Source organism: Micrasema longulum, unplaced genomic scaffold, assembly GCF_059751315.1.
Source record: "Micrasema longulum isolate JH-2025_06_02 unplaced genomic scaffold, ASM5975131v1 h1tg001906l, whole genome shotgun sequence".
Taxonomy (NCBI): Eukaryota; Metazoa; Arthropoda; class Insecta; order Trichoptera; family Brachycentridae; genus Micrasema; species Micrasema longulum.
The window spans coordinates 121533-138162 of record NW_028279080.1 but is presented as its reverse complement, the minus strand read 5'-3'; the positions used below and the strand labels follow the sequence as shown (position 1 = coordinate 138162).

At 36.5% G+C, this 16630-nt stretch overlaps 1 protein-coding gene across 6 annotated transcripts in view; it reads left to right on the top strand.

Moving 5' to 3' along the window:
• LOC148273580 (zinc finger protein castor homolog 1-like) overlaps positions 1-16630 on the top strand; it is an 89386-nt gene that overhangs the window by 47149 nt on the left and 25607 nt on the right. For 5 of the 6 annotated variants that reach the window (XM_088238469.1, XM_088238471.1, XM_088238470.1 and 2 more), the window contains exons 3-8: positions 412-556; positions 696-1667; positions 1892-2021; positions 4891-4984; positions 6117-6215; positions 7351-7426. In XM_088238469.1, coding sequence (XP_088094595.1) covers positions 743-1667; positions 1892-2021; positions 4891-4984; positions 6117-6215; positions 7351-7426 — 1324 coding nt within the window. In that variant the 5' untranslated portion in view covers positions 412-556; positions 696-742. The remainder of the gene's footprint in view (positions 1-411; positions 557-695; positions 1668-1891; positions 2022-4890; positions 4985-6116; positions 6216-7350; positions 7427-16630) is intronic. The other variant, XM_088238472.1, reaches the window with a different exon arrangement.

Sequence of the window (16630 nt, the reverse complement as noted above, 5' to 3'; positions counted from 1 at the left end):
CCGCACTCCGCACCGCTAGTCACGGGACCGCCACCCTGTTCAGGCAATGACATTCGCCATTTCGCCGTTGTCATAAAATACATATTTCTTTCAACTCTTCCATCATTTGTTGATTTTCGTGATACTGAATGAAAACATTGAAAAGCTAAAACCCTTTTAAAACTGGCGTTGGTTTTGAACCGTTTACATACTGGGAAACGCTTGAAAATACTTCTTAATTTATATTTTCACATGTTTTTATTTACAACAATATTTCAATACGTTGCGCTGTTTTGAGCATGTATATTGTATATCAAATTGACGTATACGATATATTAGATTTTTAATTAAAAAATGAAGTTCTCGGTCCAAGCCTGATTCAATAAAAATATTAACCGTTATTCTAATAATGTTATTTTTTTGTGTTTACAGATTAAATCTCAAGACTGATTCGGTGCCTCCTGTTTCTCCCATCCTCCGGTGATAGAAACTTGTAGAAGATAGATAGGAACAGGCTATCGGGAGCAACAATGACGTAACAACCATACAAAGGAGAGCTGATGTCGATCTTAGAGAGGTGAATATATTTCGGATGACAAAAACTAGAAACATAAAAATGAAACAACTTTATAAGATTTTATTTTCGTATAAATATACATATTTTTATAATTAAATAAAGTTTTTTATGAAATGAATGTTTTCGCGTTTGTCTTCAGCTCTATCGGTGTTCGGAAGCAAGCGGGATCTGAGATTTCTCCTTGCCATGACTACCGCGATGTCTGCGCACCAGGAGACTCCCAGGGAACGTCTCGGTCCTCCGGCGACCCCGGCCTGGCAACCCAAAAGGAACAAACGCAAGGACTTCAAGCCCAGATGTGCTCCGGCGGAGGCTCTCGCGCAGAACCCCGCGGTGCCCCTCGACGCGGATAGATTCTCCCCATCGGCGCGCAGCTACGAAGAAGACGAGAATGACGACGAGAGAATGGAGAGAGACGACTCGGAACTCGCGGAAGAAAACGAAGATTCGATAGATAAGTGTGTCAAGATCGGAGTCAAGAACATGGTACTGCTCAAAGGCGCCGGAGCGGTCGATCTGTCCGGCAGAAGAATCAGTACCGACTCGAACGAAAATATAGAAACCGACGATTCGAGAGGCGCGAGCATGCTAGATTTCGCGGAACACCAAAAACGAATGGAAGTCCTGAGAAGTTTGAACGTTTCTTCTCAATTTCAGCAATCGTACATCCAAAGCCTCCAGCTTCCGAACGTGGTTGCGCAGGCGAAAACCGCCGTGAATAGCGGCCTGACACCTAGCGAGTACAAATCGAAGAATTTTAGTACAAAAAGTCCTTTCGCGATCTCCCAGCTTATCAAAACTAACTCACCCGCGAGAAGAAGGGACTCGGACAACTCCGACGAGCTGGAGGACGACGACGGCAGCCTGAAAAACGACGGAGACGAGAGTCCCGGCGACCTCACGCCGGACAACGGAGACAAAGATGAGCCGATGGACGTGGAAGACGCAGACGACGAAATACCCAACGGGGAACCGCCCAACAATAACAAAGTTTTAACGGATTATGCAGTCAACACGATGAAAGAGCTTCTCGGGATCTACGGACTCTCGTCGAATGAAGTCGCCGAAGCCTTATCGGGACAAGTGAGGGCGATTGAAGCGCTCCAAGCGGGTTCGTGAATTTGTACCTAACTTTTACAATACCGCGAAAAAGTTGATCATTTTAGAATAACCGTTACGTCGAGACATACTTACATTAAAGTCTGCAACTCGTAAAAAGAGTGTTTTGATTAATAATTATTAATTTACTTTTTTAGTAATCCGCTCGTTTCAAAGCATTCTTATTTCCTCCTAAAATAACGTTTGTTTTTTTAAACATTATTTTATGTTTTTTAGGAAAACCGTATCCTGTTTGGCTACAGAGAAGGTGGTCACAAGGCGCCATGGGACACTTGAGTCAACTGGGAATGCTCGGATCTCATTTTCAGGAAGAGAGAGAACCTCACAGTCCCGTAGAAGCTCACAGGTATGTAGCGAGATAATACGGCGCACTTACTATTTCAACTCGTAAAGACTGTGCTAAAATCCCTCTGAACGGTGCTGTAACGTCGTGTTATATTAAGCAAAATGTGACAATATGTTTTTAAATACAGAATTAACACAATATGAACTGTAATGTAATAATCTATCCACTGATCTTACATGCTGCTATATATTGGTAAACGTGGGTATACCGATACAATGGCTTATGCAGCACTAGATGCGGAAACGGAATGATGATGAATAATCTTTTTTCCATAATTTGTAAAAATAGTCACAGAATTTAGGTATGTTATAGCACTGAGCCTATTATTTTTTTTAATATGAGACATATCAAATCTTTTGTTTTATGTAAACTCATGTGACATTGCAGCCACGCCACGCCACACATGGGTTGAAGTAAAAAAATGAACGCCTCCAATAATTTTATTTATTAATAACACAACTAGTCTTTTGAGCTTCATTTTGTACAAAACATTGATGATTTATACAATATTACGCTTTAATTGGCGTGTCTGACGTTATAGATATATCCCGGTCCGTTGTTTTCCTATTTACTTGTTAGATGCGTGAGTCCCTTTATTAGATATTTTAATTGTGTTCGTACATTTGCTGCAATGGGACGGTAGTCCTTTAACGTTACTCATTTTCCGTTTAAACCATGGCGTTTGTATCCCAAAGTCTCGATATTTATTTGATTTTTAATTTCTTTTGTAATAATATGTTTTATGTTCGTTATCTTAAATTGTTCAATAATAAAATGTCGGCTAACACCATTATATTAAAAATCATGAATAGGTTGCAGCTTACCATGTTTAATTTCAGTATCCTAACCTCAGAGTCGGAAATCATAAATTTGAAGATCCGTGACTACGCGCGAATACTGACATCTGTTGAATGTCTCGCGAAGCTTCGCCGAATTACAGACAATCGCGTAGCTGGACTTAAAATCTTATGAAAACGATCCTTAAAACGAATAGTAATCAGTAATTATAGTAAGTTGAGAGTATACTATAAAGCTGTAGATATTATTGTTATTGTAGCGTATCATTGTAAACGGTTTATTATTGATTCGAAGGTTTAATTGTTCCAACAATTCCGATTTCTAACGGTTGAAATATTCATTTGTTTTCCAAACACGTGCCGGATACACTCATTCAATATCGGATAAGGAACTTTACATTCCACACTTTCATATTGGGTTTATTTTAATATTAAGTTCATTTTTATTCAATGGAACTTACAAATCGTCAAAAATACAAGTTCAGTACATCATCCTTCCCTTTCCGCACCTGATGGGGCATAGGGCACTGCATTGCTACACCGTTGCATTGGAAGATGAGACGATCAATCTTAGGCTTCGGGTACCAGTCCAGGGACTACGAAATATTCTAGTTTGAAAACACCTTTTTAAATAAATATTTCATATCAGCCATGTCGGGAATCGAACCCGAGACCTCTCGCATGACCGTTACACCACGAGGCCGACGCGGTGTCACGGTCAGCGACGAAAGTTCAAATCGTAATAATTTCAAATTATCAATCGAAAAAGCTCTTAAAGAAAAGGGATTAATTCTCAATACGAAATATGAAAACATAAACAATTTTTTTTTAAATTTATTTTTTTTATTTTTATTATATTGAAAACATATTATACATAATTATATACAATATTCCCAAGGAGTTTTAAAAAAAAACTCATTTAGGGACATACAGATAATATTTTTTTTAGAGACGTTTTTAAATTTTAAACTATAATATTATTTAACAAAAGCAGAAAAATTAAAATTATGATATACTACAAATTAAAAAGGGTATGAAAAATACTTGAAAATAACAGAATAAACAGAATACTAGGCATGGAAATAAATTCAAAATAAATGTTTACATTATGCAATCTGGGAAAGAAAATTGAAAAAGTTAAAAAATTACATGGATGTATATATACATACTGAACTAGTACAAAATAAAATCATTTTTTTTAATTAACAAAATATGCGCACACCCAAAACAGGTTAATTTTTTCTATCAAAAACGTTGAAAAAATTGAAATTATGTATACAAGCCAAAAAAAGTATATAAAAAGAAAAAAACACAAATAACATTTAAATAGTATTAAAAATTACATATACAAGCAAAAACGGTGAAATATTAAAAGGTATATGTTCAAGATGCGCATTCTCTATAAACTAACATTATTTATTCAAAGTACTTCTGGAAAAAATAATTCTTCAATTCGCACGTCCTGTTTCAATATTTTGAAATAGGTACTTTAAATTTTTGTGGCAATTTATTAAATTCCTTGAAACCTATGTATTGTAAAGATCTAGTACCAAACTTCGTAGACTTCACAGAATGAATGAATGAATGAATGAATTATTGATTTTATTTTCCTTATCCATGATTGATGGTGCATAGGGAATCGGATTACTACACCAGTTGCCGTGAGTAGCCTGTCGTGATTATTTTTGCCGGTTCCGGGATTTATACGAGTATATTGTAATGATAACATACATACCTAATGTTTGTATATAATATTTCAAGACCAAAAAAAAAGTGTACGTAGAAATTACATTTAGCGGCCAAGACACTTGACTCACGCACGAAAGGTTCCGGGTTCGATTCTCGGTGAGAACACAAAAACTTAACGTGATTTTTCTCGAGTCTGGGTGTTCTATGATGTAATCACCACTGTTATTGGGCCTCCTGGCCTGTTGTCTTAGAAAAATCGTAATATCGACCAATGTCGAAGGTAGATATACCCACTAACAACTTTATGTTATATATGTGTAGATGCCTATTCCAATTTACATCATTCGATATATTTTTGATAATTTTATGTTTATGTTTTACAGATCAAATTCAATGCAAGATGATAGCGCCTCCGGTATGGACTCGGACGGGGATAGAACTCTGGACTTGAGTGTTTCTAAGGACCCCGACGTGCAGGTAATTAAAAATATTAAAAACAGCATTTTAAATGTGTCGCCGCAATTTACATTTTCTGTTACAAACGGTAAATTTTCTTGGTTTTTGCCGGTGAGTCGCTAAAACTGCCCAACTAGCGTCAGCTTTCCCGTTCGAAGGCAGTAAATACATTTTTTTACTGTTTTTTTAGCAAATATCCACATATTTTTTTTTTATCCACTCCATAGTTTTCTGTATACTTTTTCTATTTTAAAAATTAACGCAATATTCGTATAACTAGGCCAAACAATTTTTAAAAAATATATTTCTTTTTCGTATTACCAGCGCTATGATTTTTCAAAGTTTTGTCATTTATAATTTCTCCGCTCGCGACGATACACGTTCTCGTCACAGAGTTCCGTTTATTGGTGAGTCCCGGAAACCGGTAATCTATCACAACACTATATATTATTGGTTGAATGTCTTTCGTTGCAGCTAAGAAATGGTCAAACAATTACTGCAGAATAATCGGTAATTAAATTGTAGTTTAGAATACGTAAACGATGGATCGGTTGTTCGCGGGCTAGAAGATCTGATAAGGCAGTATAAAATACCGAGTTTATGACGAGAAACTTCAGCCCCTACGCTAAATTGGATACAAAAACTTAATTACTTATTAAATTGTCACACATTTATTCCCTGCCAAGTTTGGAGCCAACGGGTCTAGGAGATGTTACGTAGCAAACAGCAAATTAGATATTAAACACGATTAGCATATTTCAACAGAGATGGAGAACATTTTAGAGAAGTTAATATGGAAATCTAGGACTTACGGTTTAGCTTTCACCATTTTGCCTATGTTTGAACATTTATATCGCTTCAATTCTTCCATCCGCTAATTTTTATGAAGTCGAACAGCTAAATTCTTTTTTTTTTATATGGCTGAGATTCGTCGGAATGAAATATTTCGTAATTTAATGGCGGATGATGAGTCCTGTAAATGCCTAGACTTCTATATTTCTTTCTCTAAAATGTCCTCCGTCTCTGTCGTAATATGCTAACCCCCCGGGGGGCGGAGTCCAGTCTCTGTTTATCGACATTTGGGCAAACTCAAATATTGTCGATTTAACTCGACCGTGTGGGCGTGCGTTGTTAACGGGTGGACTTTTTGCAGGACTTGTCGACCGCGTCCAGCGCTGGGAACAGTGTGGCGGAGTTCGAACAGCAGTCCTTGCTGATGAGGAGAAGCCTGGAGGACCTGGCTGGACTACATGTAACTATAGAACTCTAATCAGTTTAATCCAGAATATTCACATTGATACATATTACAACAGAGACGAAATCATGTTTTAGACGGGAATATGGAAATTTAGTCATTTACGGGGCTAAATTTGCGTGTAATTTGATGGTTTTAGTTTAACTAATAACTTTTTACGCTTAGACTTCTACTTTAAACGTCTTTTTAAAATCGTCTCTGCTGATTAATTCATCATTCTCGATGAACACCCTAAGAGGGAATGAAATTCACTACTTGTTTACATTATTTTAGACATAATCAAAATATTGTCGCGAAACAGTAAATCTACGTTACATTACTTTTAAACTTAACACCGGCATCAGTGACCGACCGAAACGAGATTTTCAGCCAAAACCGAAACTTAAATAAGCTCAAAGTCACTTCAAAACGACCGAAATTAGGCGTTTTTATTGTTAAATCTTACGAGTTCATTAAAATAAGTATCAAATAAAATACACAATGAAATAAGAAAAAAAACAATAAGTTAATTTGCTTATTTTTAGCGCTTTTTAGTTCGTCGGTTATACAACATATAAATTATAACGTGTAACATTTCTTCAATGTAGGTACGCGTACGCTAAAGGAACATTAACTCATTAATTATATAAAGAAATTGCGAATATGTAAATACTAAAGATCTTAGAACTACTAACTATAGCCGAAAATCTAAAAATCAGTTCGGTGCAATGGCAATACAACTAATTATTTGAATGGGTAACCCGATATCTCTAATTGTGTTATTTTTATTCACACCCCGACCGCAGGTTTTGGTTAAGCCGAAATTTCGGCCAGTTTTTAGTCGAAATCGAAACCGACACCGAAGCTCGTCAGCAGGTATCATAATCATCGAAGTGACGAAGTAATATGATGATAAAAATGTAAATGTAATAAAATGTTTAATCATTACGAAGTTACCCGTATAATAATATTATATGCCATACTATAAATATGAGATTATCAATGTACGAGTATTTTTGGTGAACCGTGCTCCGGTGTAAGTACAAGTTGAAAACGAATAAGATTCGCGAGATCATATTCATTCGCGAGACCCCACGAGAAAGACACTCGTACATATACGCGTAAACTAAATATTCTTCTACTTTATTTTCAGGGAATTTTCAGCAAACCTCAGGCCATGGAAAACGACGATTCGGGGGGAGAAATCAGATCCAAACTATCCCCAGCTGGTGAGTAGATTACGACATTTTTCATGATGTGCAGTGAAGGAGGAAAATAATTATATTTAAATGTCGACATTGAATACACTGTACGCGTATGTTATACAATATAATATATAGACCATCGTAAACCGAGTAAACGCGCATTTCCCTACTGTTGGTGACTCTCTCTCGCGAAACCCGCAACACGGACGGAGACATCCTTTCGAATAATATCACCATCTTCCCATCTAATGACGGAAGCTGGACTACGCCCGAAGCTGAACATAGCGCCGCTGGAGGAAATTACTATAATTTGTTTTGCACGATGTTACTGGAGTTTCGAGAGGTGATGTATTTATGAAATTCGCCTCGAAACAAAATTCTAAAACCATCGAAGTTTGGTAGCAAATCCTCGCGACGGTGGAATCAATTACCACGAGGATCTGAAACATAAAAGCGGGACGAATGAATTGAAAAAATATATTACCCGGAGAAACTGAAATTAATAACATAGCTTTATCGACACTGTTTTGTGTATGTCCAAACGGTGGATTTCCTCCTGAGCGAGTTACTTATATCTAAATTTGTTGCAACAGAGAGGGAGAACATTTTTGAGAAGGGAAAATGGAAGTCTAGGCATTTACAGGGCTTATGACCCGTAATTTTACACACTGCGTAACATTTACAATTCTGCCTATGTTGAAACATCCACATTTCCCTAACTCTTCCATCTGTTGAATTTCGCGAAGTAAAAGCTAAACATTTATTTTGCAGAATGGTGAATGTTATACAGCGTGTAAAGTGGCCATTCAAACTAGCCAATGACAGGTCATAAGCCCTATTAATGCCTAGAATATCTACTCTAGTCCATATTACCTTCTTCAATTTTAAATTTTTTTTTTTTTTAAAACCTTCAAAATTTAAATCTAAATAACTCCCGAGGGAGGAATCCAACCTGTCAACAAACATTTGAGCATACTCATTTGTTAATAATTTAATCGTTTAAATTGTAAATACGTCTTTAAACAAATATTGCTACGCTTGTCCCTAAAAGGGGTCTTTCGTAATCTTCTCGGGAATATAAATATGATAGGAAATTATTTACAAAATGGGTTTCGGGGTGAATGGCCTCTGCAAGAAATGCATGCAGTCGGCAATAACACACGCGTAGATAAGTGTAGTGCGCATAATACAGAACTGACGCCTATTTTTCTATTCAAACTCTTTTTTCACGGATTTAATTTTAATTTTACATAATAAAGAACAGGAAAAAATACTCAACGAACGTGGACGCCATAAACCTCGCGGGATTATCGCCCTAGTGTTTCACCCGCGCCGTACAATAAAAGAATCAAATTCGTTCGCTTTGAAATCCGATTGATTCAATTTGAAGTAATTTAAAAGAAATCCTTTTTACGCGTCGCTCTCAAAGGAAAGCGGGTCTTGCGCGAAAGGTCATTAGGGTGTATTTTCGTGTGGCGCGGCCGCGGGTGCGTGCCGCGGGACTGTGCGCCTTGGGTGCGGGCGCGCAAGGCCCGGTTCGGCGTGCCGCGCGAGTCAGCACACAGCACAGTGCTCAGTACCCGCATCCTTTGTGCGCCTGATGTAGGATGCTTCCATGAATACGCAAGTGGGTAAATCACGGCTGGACGAGGAATTCCGAGGAAACTGTCCGTTGCTCCTCAAATATTACGATTCTCAAACATTCTAATATTTCGAAATTGCCCTATTAGATATTAGACAATCACAAATAACTATCGACGTGCTCAAAACATGCTAAATTCTCGCAGTCACAAGTCGACGCGTGTGTAATCTCTAAGTCAACGCTCGTGTCGGTTTGTTTTTTGTTTTCCTCGTAAATAAATACAGTTCACTGGCGAAAAATCGGCGTTTAAAAAATAATACAATGTATTGCATTTGTAAAATAGTAAGGAGTACCTAGTACAAAAAATTTAAATTAAATTACAATTACTATGGCGACTGCTTTTCTGGACATTTGGCTTGCCAACCGCCGGCTAAATGCAATAAATAGCGTGATAAATAACTAAATAAAAATAGCAGTTTTGGAATATTTTCCATATTTCCACCGGTGAAATTCAAATATGTGATTGCGCGGCAGGATTAAACGTCGCGAAACGTAATTATTTTGACATTTTATAATAGGTGTTCACGAAAGTTCCATTGTGATCACGAATACGTAAAAAACGTCAAAACGAAATTCGAGTCGAGATGAGACCACTTCGTCGCGTCGCGGTTGGTGCGTTCGCCTTATGGTGGACGTAAAATATCGGTCTAAATTTGTCGCGAGAAAGGAAAAAAAAATTTGAGAAGAGAGTATGAAAGTCTAGGCATTTACAAGATTATGACCTCCGTTTGAAACCCATATTAATTCTTAAATTGTTCATGTTGATTTAGAATGTCGTCATCGTTTCCCCTTTCACACCCATTCGTGCATAAGGGACTGCAATAGTACTCCAATTGGTGATCAGTGTAACGCTTCAGGTGCCAGTCCGAGAACGATAAAATATAGCAGTGTACAACCAGGTCAGAAATCAAACCTAGGACCTCGTTTTAGGCGAACACCTTTTTCAGTCGAGAGCCACCTTCGAGTCGAAAACACTAGTCCAGGGTTCACAAACATAACTGTATTCTCCATCCGTCCCGACACAGAATGGTGAATGTCACACAGGATATAAATTTATCACTACCCCCGCTTCCTATTAAACGAAATTTTCTTTTTTTTAAAAATATGTTTCATAATTAAAAACTGGATAAATATGATGTTAGAATTGTTTTTATGATTGAGATTAACGAGAAGGGAAATAACCCTAAGTTTCGCGGTCCGATACCGAAGCACCCTGTATAATTATTATCATCAGCGAGTGTGTGTGTGGGGTAATGCGTGCCTGACTGCCTATGTGTGCGCGAGTATGTAGAGTAGATACCTCAGCGGGTCCGCTCTATGAGAGGATTCTAGTGGATGCCACAATTGTCGGTAATTGTTTACAGCGATTTTCGTATTAATAAAAACTGATTTGTTTAAATTGGAAGAGCGGAGACCCCCCCTCCCCCGACACCCCAACCTCTCGCCCCACCACCGGCCGCTGTGCACTGGGCGGTGTTCCAGTTATGGACAAGTATTTTGATGAGAAATTTTAATACCGCGCACTGCCTTTCTTTTAAACCCTTGTGTGCTTATGATGTCACATGAGTTCACATATAATACAAGGCTTGATATTATATCGCACTTATTTAAAAAAATAATGATGTCGTATTTTGCTATAACAGGCCTGAATTATAACTGTACCTTAAATGATAAACCACCGGAGTCATGTCGAACGAAATGTTCTGGAAACGAGACTTTGTGATGTGAAGATTGTGCGATTTCCGAAACATCACAACTTTTGAACCAAATGAGATAATTTCGACTTATAAAGAACTTTCAATGTAAAATAATTATTATTTTGATAATTATACGATAATACATGTTAAGATAGCGTATCTGGGCCTACTGATGTTATTTGAATTAAAAGAAAGTGGACTTCAGATTTTATTTCTACTTTAAAAAAGCAATTTTACGACGAAAGTAGACGTTTATATATTTTTAACTTCAAAAAGTGGACTCCAGTGTTTTATCCTCTATGATACAGATATGATTATTCTTAAACAGTAAATTATGGAAACCGGGTTATTAAACAGTATAAATACGGATTAACTATTCGTTTTTAAATATCTTTATTTAAAAATATGACGTATTTTGCTTAAACTAACACGAGGCACCGTCTCTAGAGGGATATTAAGCTCAGTCTTAGAAGAGAGTCAAAATAAGTTCTGTGAAAATTTGATCAGTATTTAAAGATCAGGTATAGGTAAATCCCGAAAAGGAGATTCATTTGATTGAAAAGTTCCACCTACATACTAGACAAGGCAACGCCTGAAAATATTTTTTAACATTTATACTTAATCTCGGACCAGGTGGATTTATCAAAAATGTTCCGAGTTTGTCCAAATGTTTGTAGATGAGGACTGGATTCAACCCCCCAGGGAGCTATCAATATCAACACATTACAACAGAGATGACGAACGATAAGATAGGTGACTCCCCAGGCGGTTGAATCCAGTTCTTGTCCACAAAAATTTGGACAAACTCAAAACATTGTTGACGTAATTTTATGTATTTTTTTTAGTTTCTATTTGACTACTTTCGAATAATAAATAAATTAAATGTTAAAATTGTATTGTTTCGTAATGATCAGTTTTAAATGGCCTGTCTATTTTTGGGTTTTCCAAATGAACAAAACAGTTGTATTTTACAACTAGTATTGAGCGTACAATTTGTATAACTGGGACAATCACCCCGACATATTCAGCCGATGCACGAGAATGGCCTTAATAAGGAAGCGAGGAGCCAATCATAATATCTGGATTGGATAACCGAATTCCTTAAAGTTTCCCAACGGCTAATGGAATAGGGGGGACATCAATAGCCGCACGGCTCGCCGTCACCTAGTCAGCTCTCGCCGCAGATTCGTGACGATCTCGATGAAAATAATGAAAAAATACGTACAGTTATTTAAGCTGCTCGATTTAGCAGCGTTGTAGTAAAGCGGTTCCTGAGTTACGCTAACATGCGACAGATTTCGGAGCTCGATTCGAGACAGTTTCTCCCCCGTCGGTTCCTCGTGCCTGAGGATCGCGACCACCGCGCGATGCGCCCGAGACTGCAGCCAACAAACCTGCATTCGTTTCGGCACCCCGCGTTTCCGAAAGCCGCCACAGACGAAGCGCCCGTTGCAATCTTTTCCTGGTCCGAGAACTGCTTCGTCCTCTTCTTTTTTAAAGTTTTTTTTTATTTGTTTAATTTTCCATACATATATTTACGTGGAACTTTAATTACAAAAATACACTTTAAAAATACATCTTAAAATTAAGCTATAACATAATTTGGAAAAAATGCCCGCAAAGACTTCAGCGTCTGAGCATGGGCCATTTCTTTTTTAATGATTTAAAAGTTTATAGCATATAAATATGGTATGACATAACCATGGAGAAAAAAAAACAAACAAGATTAACACTATGCTGATAGAACAAAAGACAGGATTTATTTGCAGTATTACATTATAAATTTGAATTAGTTTTATTTATTTATTTATTTATTTTTTATTTTTTAAATCTTAAAATAGGGCACACATATCATACATATTGTTATGTGTGTTCTAATAATAACATTACAAATATATTAATTTATAAATTGTTTATCACATATGTCTTGACCATTATTTTAAATTTTGATATGTTTTTTTCTTCATAAATATTTTTTTTCATTTCGTAATACTTTTTAATTGCTTTAAATAAAATTGAATTTTGTGACTTTGCCTTTTTCCTAAATGGAAGTCTAATTTTGTTCTTTTCTCTAGTATTGTGATTGTGTTCATGCTGGTTCCGATCAATTTTTTTCCAAAATTCTGTTTTTTTATTAGAGTTTATAATTTTATGAACAAATATCATTGTATTGTAAAATATTCTTTGTTTATATGTTAATAATTTCATTTCATTTACCATCGACTTTACCCTCGTATATCTGTTTTTTTTCAAAATGATTCTAAAGGCTTTATTTTGTAATACAGTTAGTTTATCTATGTTTTCTTTGTTTGATAAAAATAAAATGCTACTACAGTAGTTAACGTGTGGTTTAATAATTGCTTTGTAAATAGTTTTGCAGGAGTCCTTATCAATAAATCTTCTGATCCTTCCCAAAATTGATATTTTTTTTGCAATCTTATTTATTACCATCTTAGCGTTTTGGTGAAATGTAAGTTTGAAATGTGTAATGGTGTCTATCTTCCCTCCATGCTGCCGACCGCGGCGAGATTCTCCTGGCAATCTTTCTCCCTCCTCGCGAGGTAACCAAAATATCGGAAAACGCCAGTTCCCGAAGAATGTCACACGCATTTATCTACTAAACACGCAAACTCCCAGTTTCGTTTCTTACAATTTTGTCAAGCACGCCATTTGATTTTTGACACGGCTAGGTTTGAAATTTTGATTGATCTGATCATGCAAAGTGTTTCTTGACTGTTCTCTTCCTACGTCACCATTCACTCTCTCCATAAGCTATATCTTTAAACTGTTTTTTCACTATTATTCCATAGTCATCGATTTGTATGAAGCTGCGATGATTTTTCCCTTTTTTATTTTGGCAATAAAAACCTTCTTCCGATCGCGGCGTATCTCGATAATATATTTTTCGAAAGAAAAATGTTCTAGCCTTATTTTAGATTTTTTATAAGTTCGATGGCGTGTCACCTTTAAGATCTTTTGTCAGTTCGTATGGAAAGTCTATGAAAACGACGAAATATTTTAAAGAAACTATCTAAAACAAGACAAGGACAATCAAGACTAATGAACCAGGGACTGAAATTATACAATAAACTACCAGACAAAACTAAACAAAAGACTCAGACAAACTTTTCAAAAGATGTAAAAAATATTATTTTGAACAACAGAGTATAAATGAAAAATGTACATATTATTTTATGTAATATGAATGTAATAATCCGTAAGGGTTTATAAATAAATTTTCAAATAAAAAAATAATAATTTAAAAAAAAGACCGCTTCAGTCGATCAATATTATTTAACGCCGGAAATCGAATTTGCGATCTACCGTAATTCGTTCAATAGTGTTCTATGTTAAAAGCCTGATACTTACTCAGTTTTCTTAAACATACGGAGTTCGGGAGATCGAAAAATGGATTTTAAATTTTGAACAAGACAACGAATTACGGTTTTTACTCAGAATCTTCAGGTTAGCTAACAATTACGATTATATTGATTATTTTGTAGTCTGATTAGAATGACAGCTGTCAAACTGAAATCAATAGTGATGGGAAATTACTAATCACGGATCATGTACCGATCAAATCGATTTTATCCGTTTTTTCATGCAAAAATGAAACTTTGTTGCCGAAAATTGATAAAAAAACGCAAAAACAAGCTTATTATGGTGTGTTGAATACAATTATTCACGAAAAATAAGACATTTATACTTTTTTCGTGAACATTATCGAACGATTTTTTTTTTATTCTCTAACGTTTTTGCAAAATGATACAACCTTGTAAGAACGTCGTTAATAATTTATATCTATTATAGTTTATAATTAGGTTTATTTTAGTTTTTTAAAGTTTTAAAGCTGATTTTACATATTTATGTTGATTTATATGTCAAGAATTGTGTTAAAAAAATAAATTAGCTTACCAAATACGAATAATTTGTCGTGTGTCAATATAAATCACTACTTAGACGTTACTACAAAGTTATGTCGTCAGTTTTTCTGATAACTGTCATAATAATCATTTTCCATTTTAAGGACTATAGGTAACTAGCTGCCTTTTTTCATGCTATCGTTGAAAAAACATCTAATATAACTATCATCGTGTTCTTCCCGCCTCAATTTATGTAATTTTTCTCTGTTTCGTATTTTGTTGCTTGAATTGAATCGTGCATGTCTTTTTCTTAATACTTTTAATTTTTATCACGTGCCATCCATATTCGTCCTGTTTTGAAAATGACAAATAATATTTGGAATTCCATCGATGCGACGCGGTATGATTTTTCGTTACGCAGTCAACGGAGACAAAACGAAGTCGAATAAAAATCTGGCGGAAATTTTGATCAATTTATTTGTGCGCGTTATTAAGGAAATTCGTTTAACGGAGCCGACACACTCATACACACGCGCATACTCGTACTACGTGCACAGCGAAGTACGATAATCCGGACAATTGTCGTGAGAGAGTGCGCCCGGGGACTTGGAAGTGTATGGAATATTTACCCGTCCGTGTATCGGTTCATTTTGTGTGGAGATGTGTATGGACTATGGAATAAGGCAATGCTCAAACTGGACTAATTATTATATCGGGATATTTTCTCGATGGATCGATAACTAATATATTGTATCGTATTTACGCACCGACAGCTTCGCGTCGATTTAAATTACAGCGCGAATAGGATATTTTTCACGGTGATTTGTTTTTGTCTTCGGATGATGGGCCGGAAGCTATGAAATATGTGATGAAAAACACTTTTTCTCTGAATACAACACATCTGGTGATTATTGTACATGGCTATCCTTTCTACCGACTCCTACGGATAGGTCGTGTGAATATATAAGTTCCTACGTTAAATAAATACTCAATCATCATCATCAAACCCTTACCCGCATCCGCTGATGGGCCTCGAGCGCGGTTGGCGTATGCGCCGACCGCTACACCCCGCGAGGCGGATATAATATCTTCTCTCGACTTCTTTATTCGGGATTTTAGCTGAGAATAGCCAACACTCGTTCCTGGTTTCGGTTCTATTTCAAACAGAACTGTATTCTTTATCTCCCTGTGTCCCGGTGGATGTCTGAATCTGGCGTCTGGCCCGGTCGCATCTTCGCTCCCGATGGCGCTCTTCGCCGCGAGCCCATTGTGACGGAAGCAGCATTTCGCTCCGAGCGGGTGCGGCGCTCTCTGCACGCGCACGCGCGAGAAGTGCGCTCGTTCCGCGCGTCTCCGCGGCGACGGAGAAGGGAAAGCGGAAGTTTACGGAGCTTATTCGTGCCAACATAACGAAATATGCCATCGAAGGATTGATCTTTCAGCGAGGGACCACTGCGACCACTACGACCACTACCCTCTACCTATGTTAATTAATGCGTATATCTTTCTCAACTCCATAATCGGTCTTTCAGATAAAATAATTTGAATTAAACATTAACACGACGCGATGCATAAATATTTACATTTCCAACGAGAAACCTCGGGCAAAATTTACTCTTTAGTACTGAAAAGCATCAAACTAATTATGGTTTTCACTCCGCCTCGCCCGGAAGTCTCGGGTCTGAAATCAAATACCCCAGTCTTGATTTCTTTGATAACAAGTTGTCAACTTTTATGCTATCACCGAATCAAACTAAACTATGAACATCTCTCTCCCGCTTCCGATTTTCACCTAGTCCTTCCCTTAATGCTATCTCAATGATATATATAATTTTGACCTTTAACTTAAATTAATAATGTTATTTATATTTGTTTTTATCATATTGTAACGTATATCCTTCTCATCAAAGTGATGATAAAAAAAATCGAAAGTACATACGAGTACGTAGTCGTAAATCTAACTGGTACTCGGCGTGAAATTTCGTCCGCCATTTATTTTATATTTTGTTTATTTAAATATTTTTCC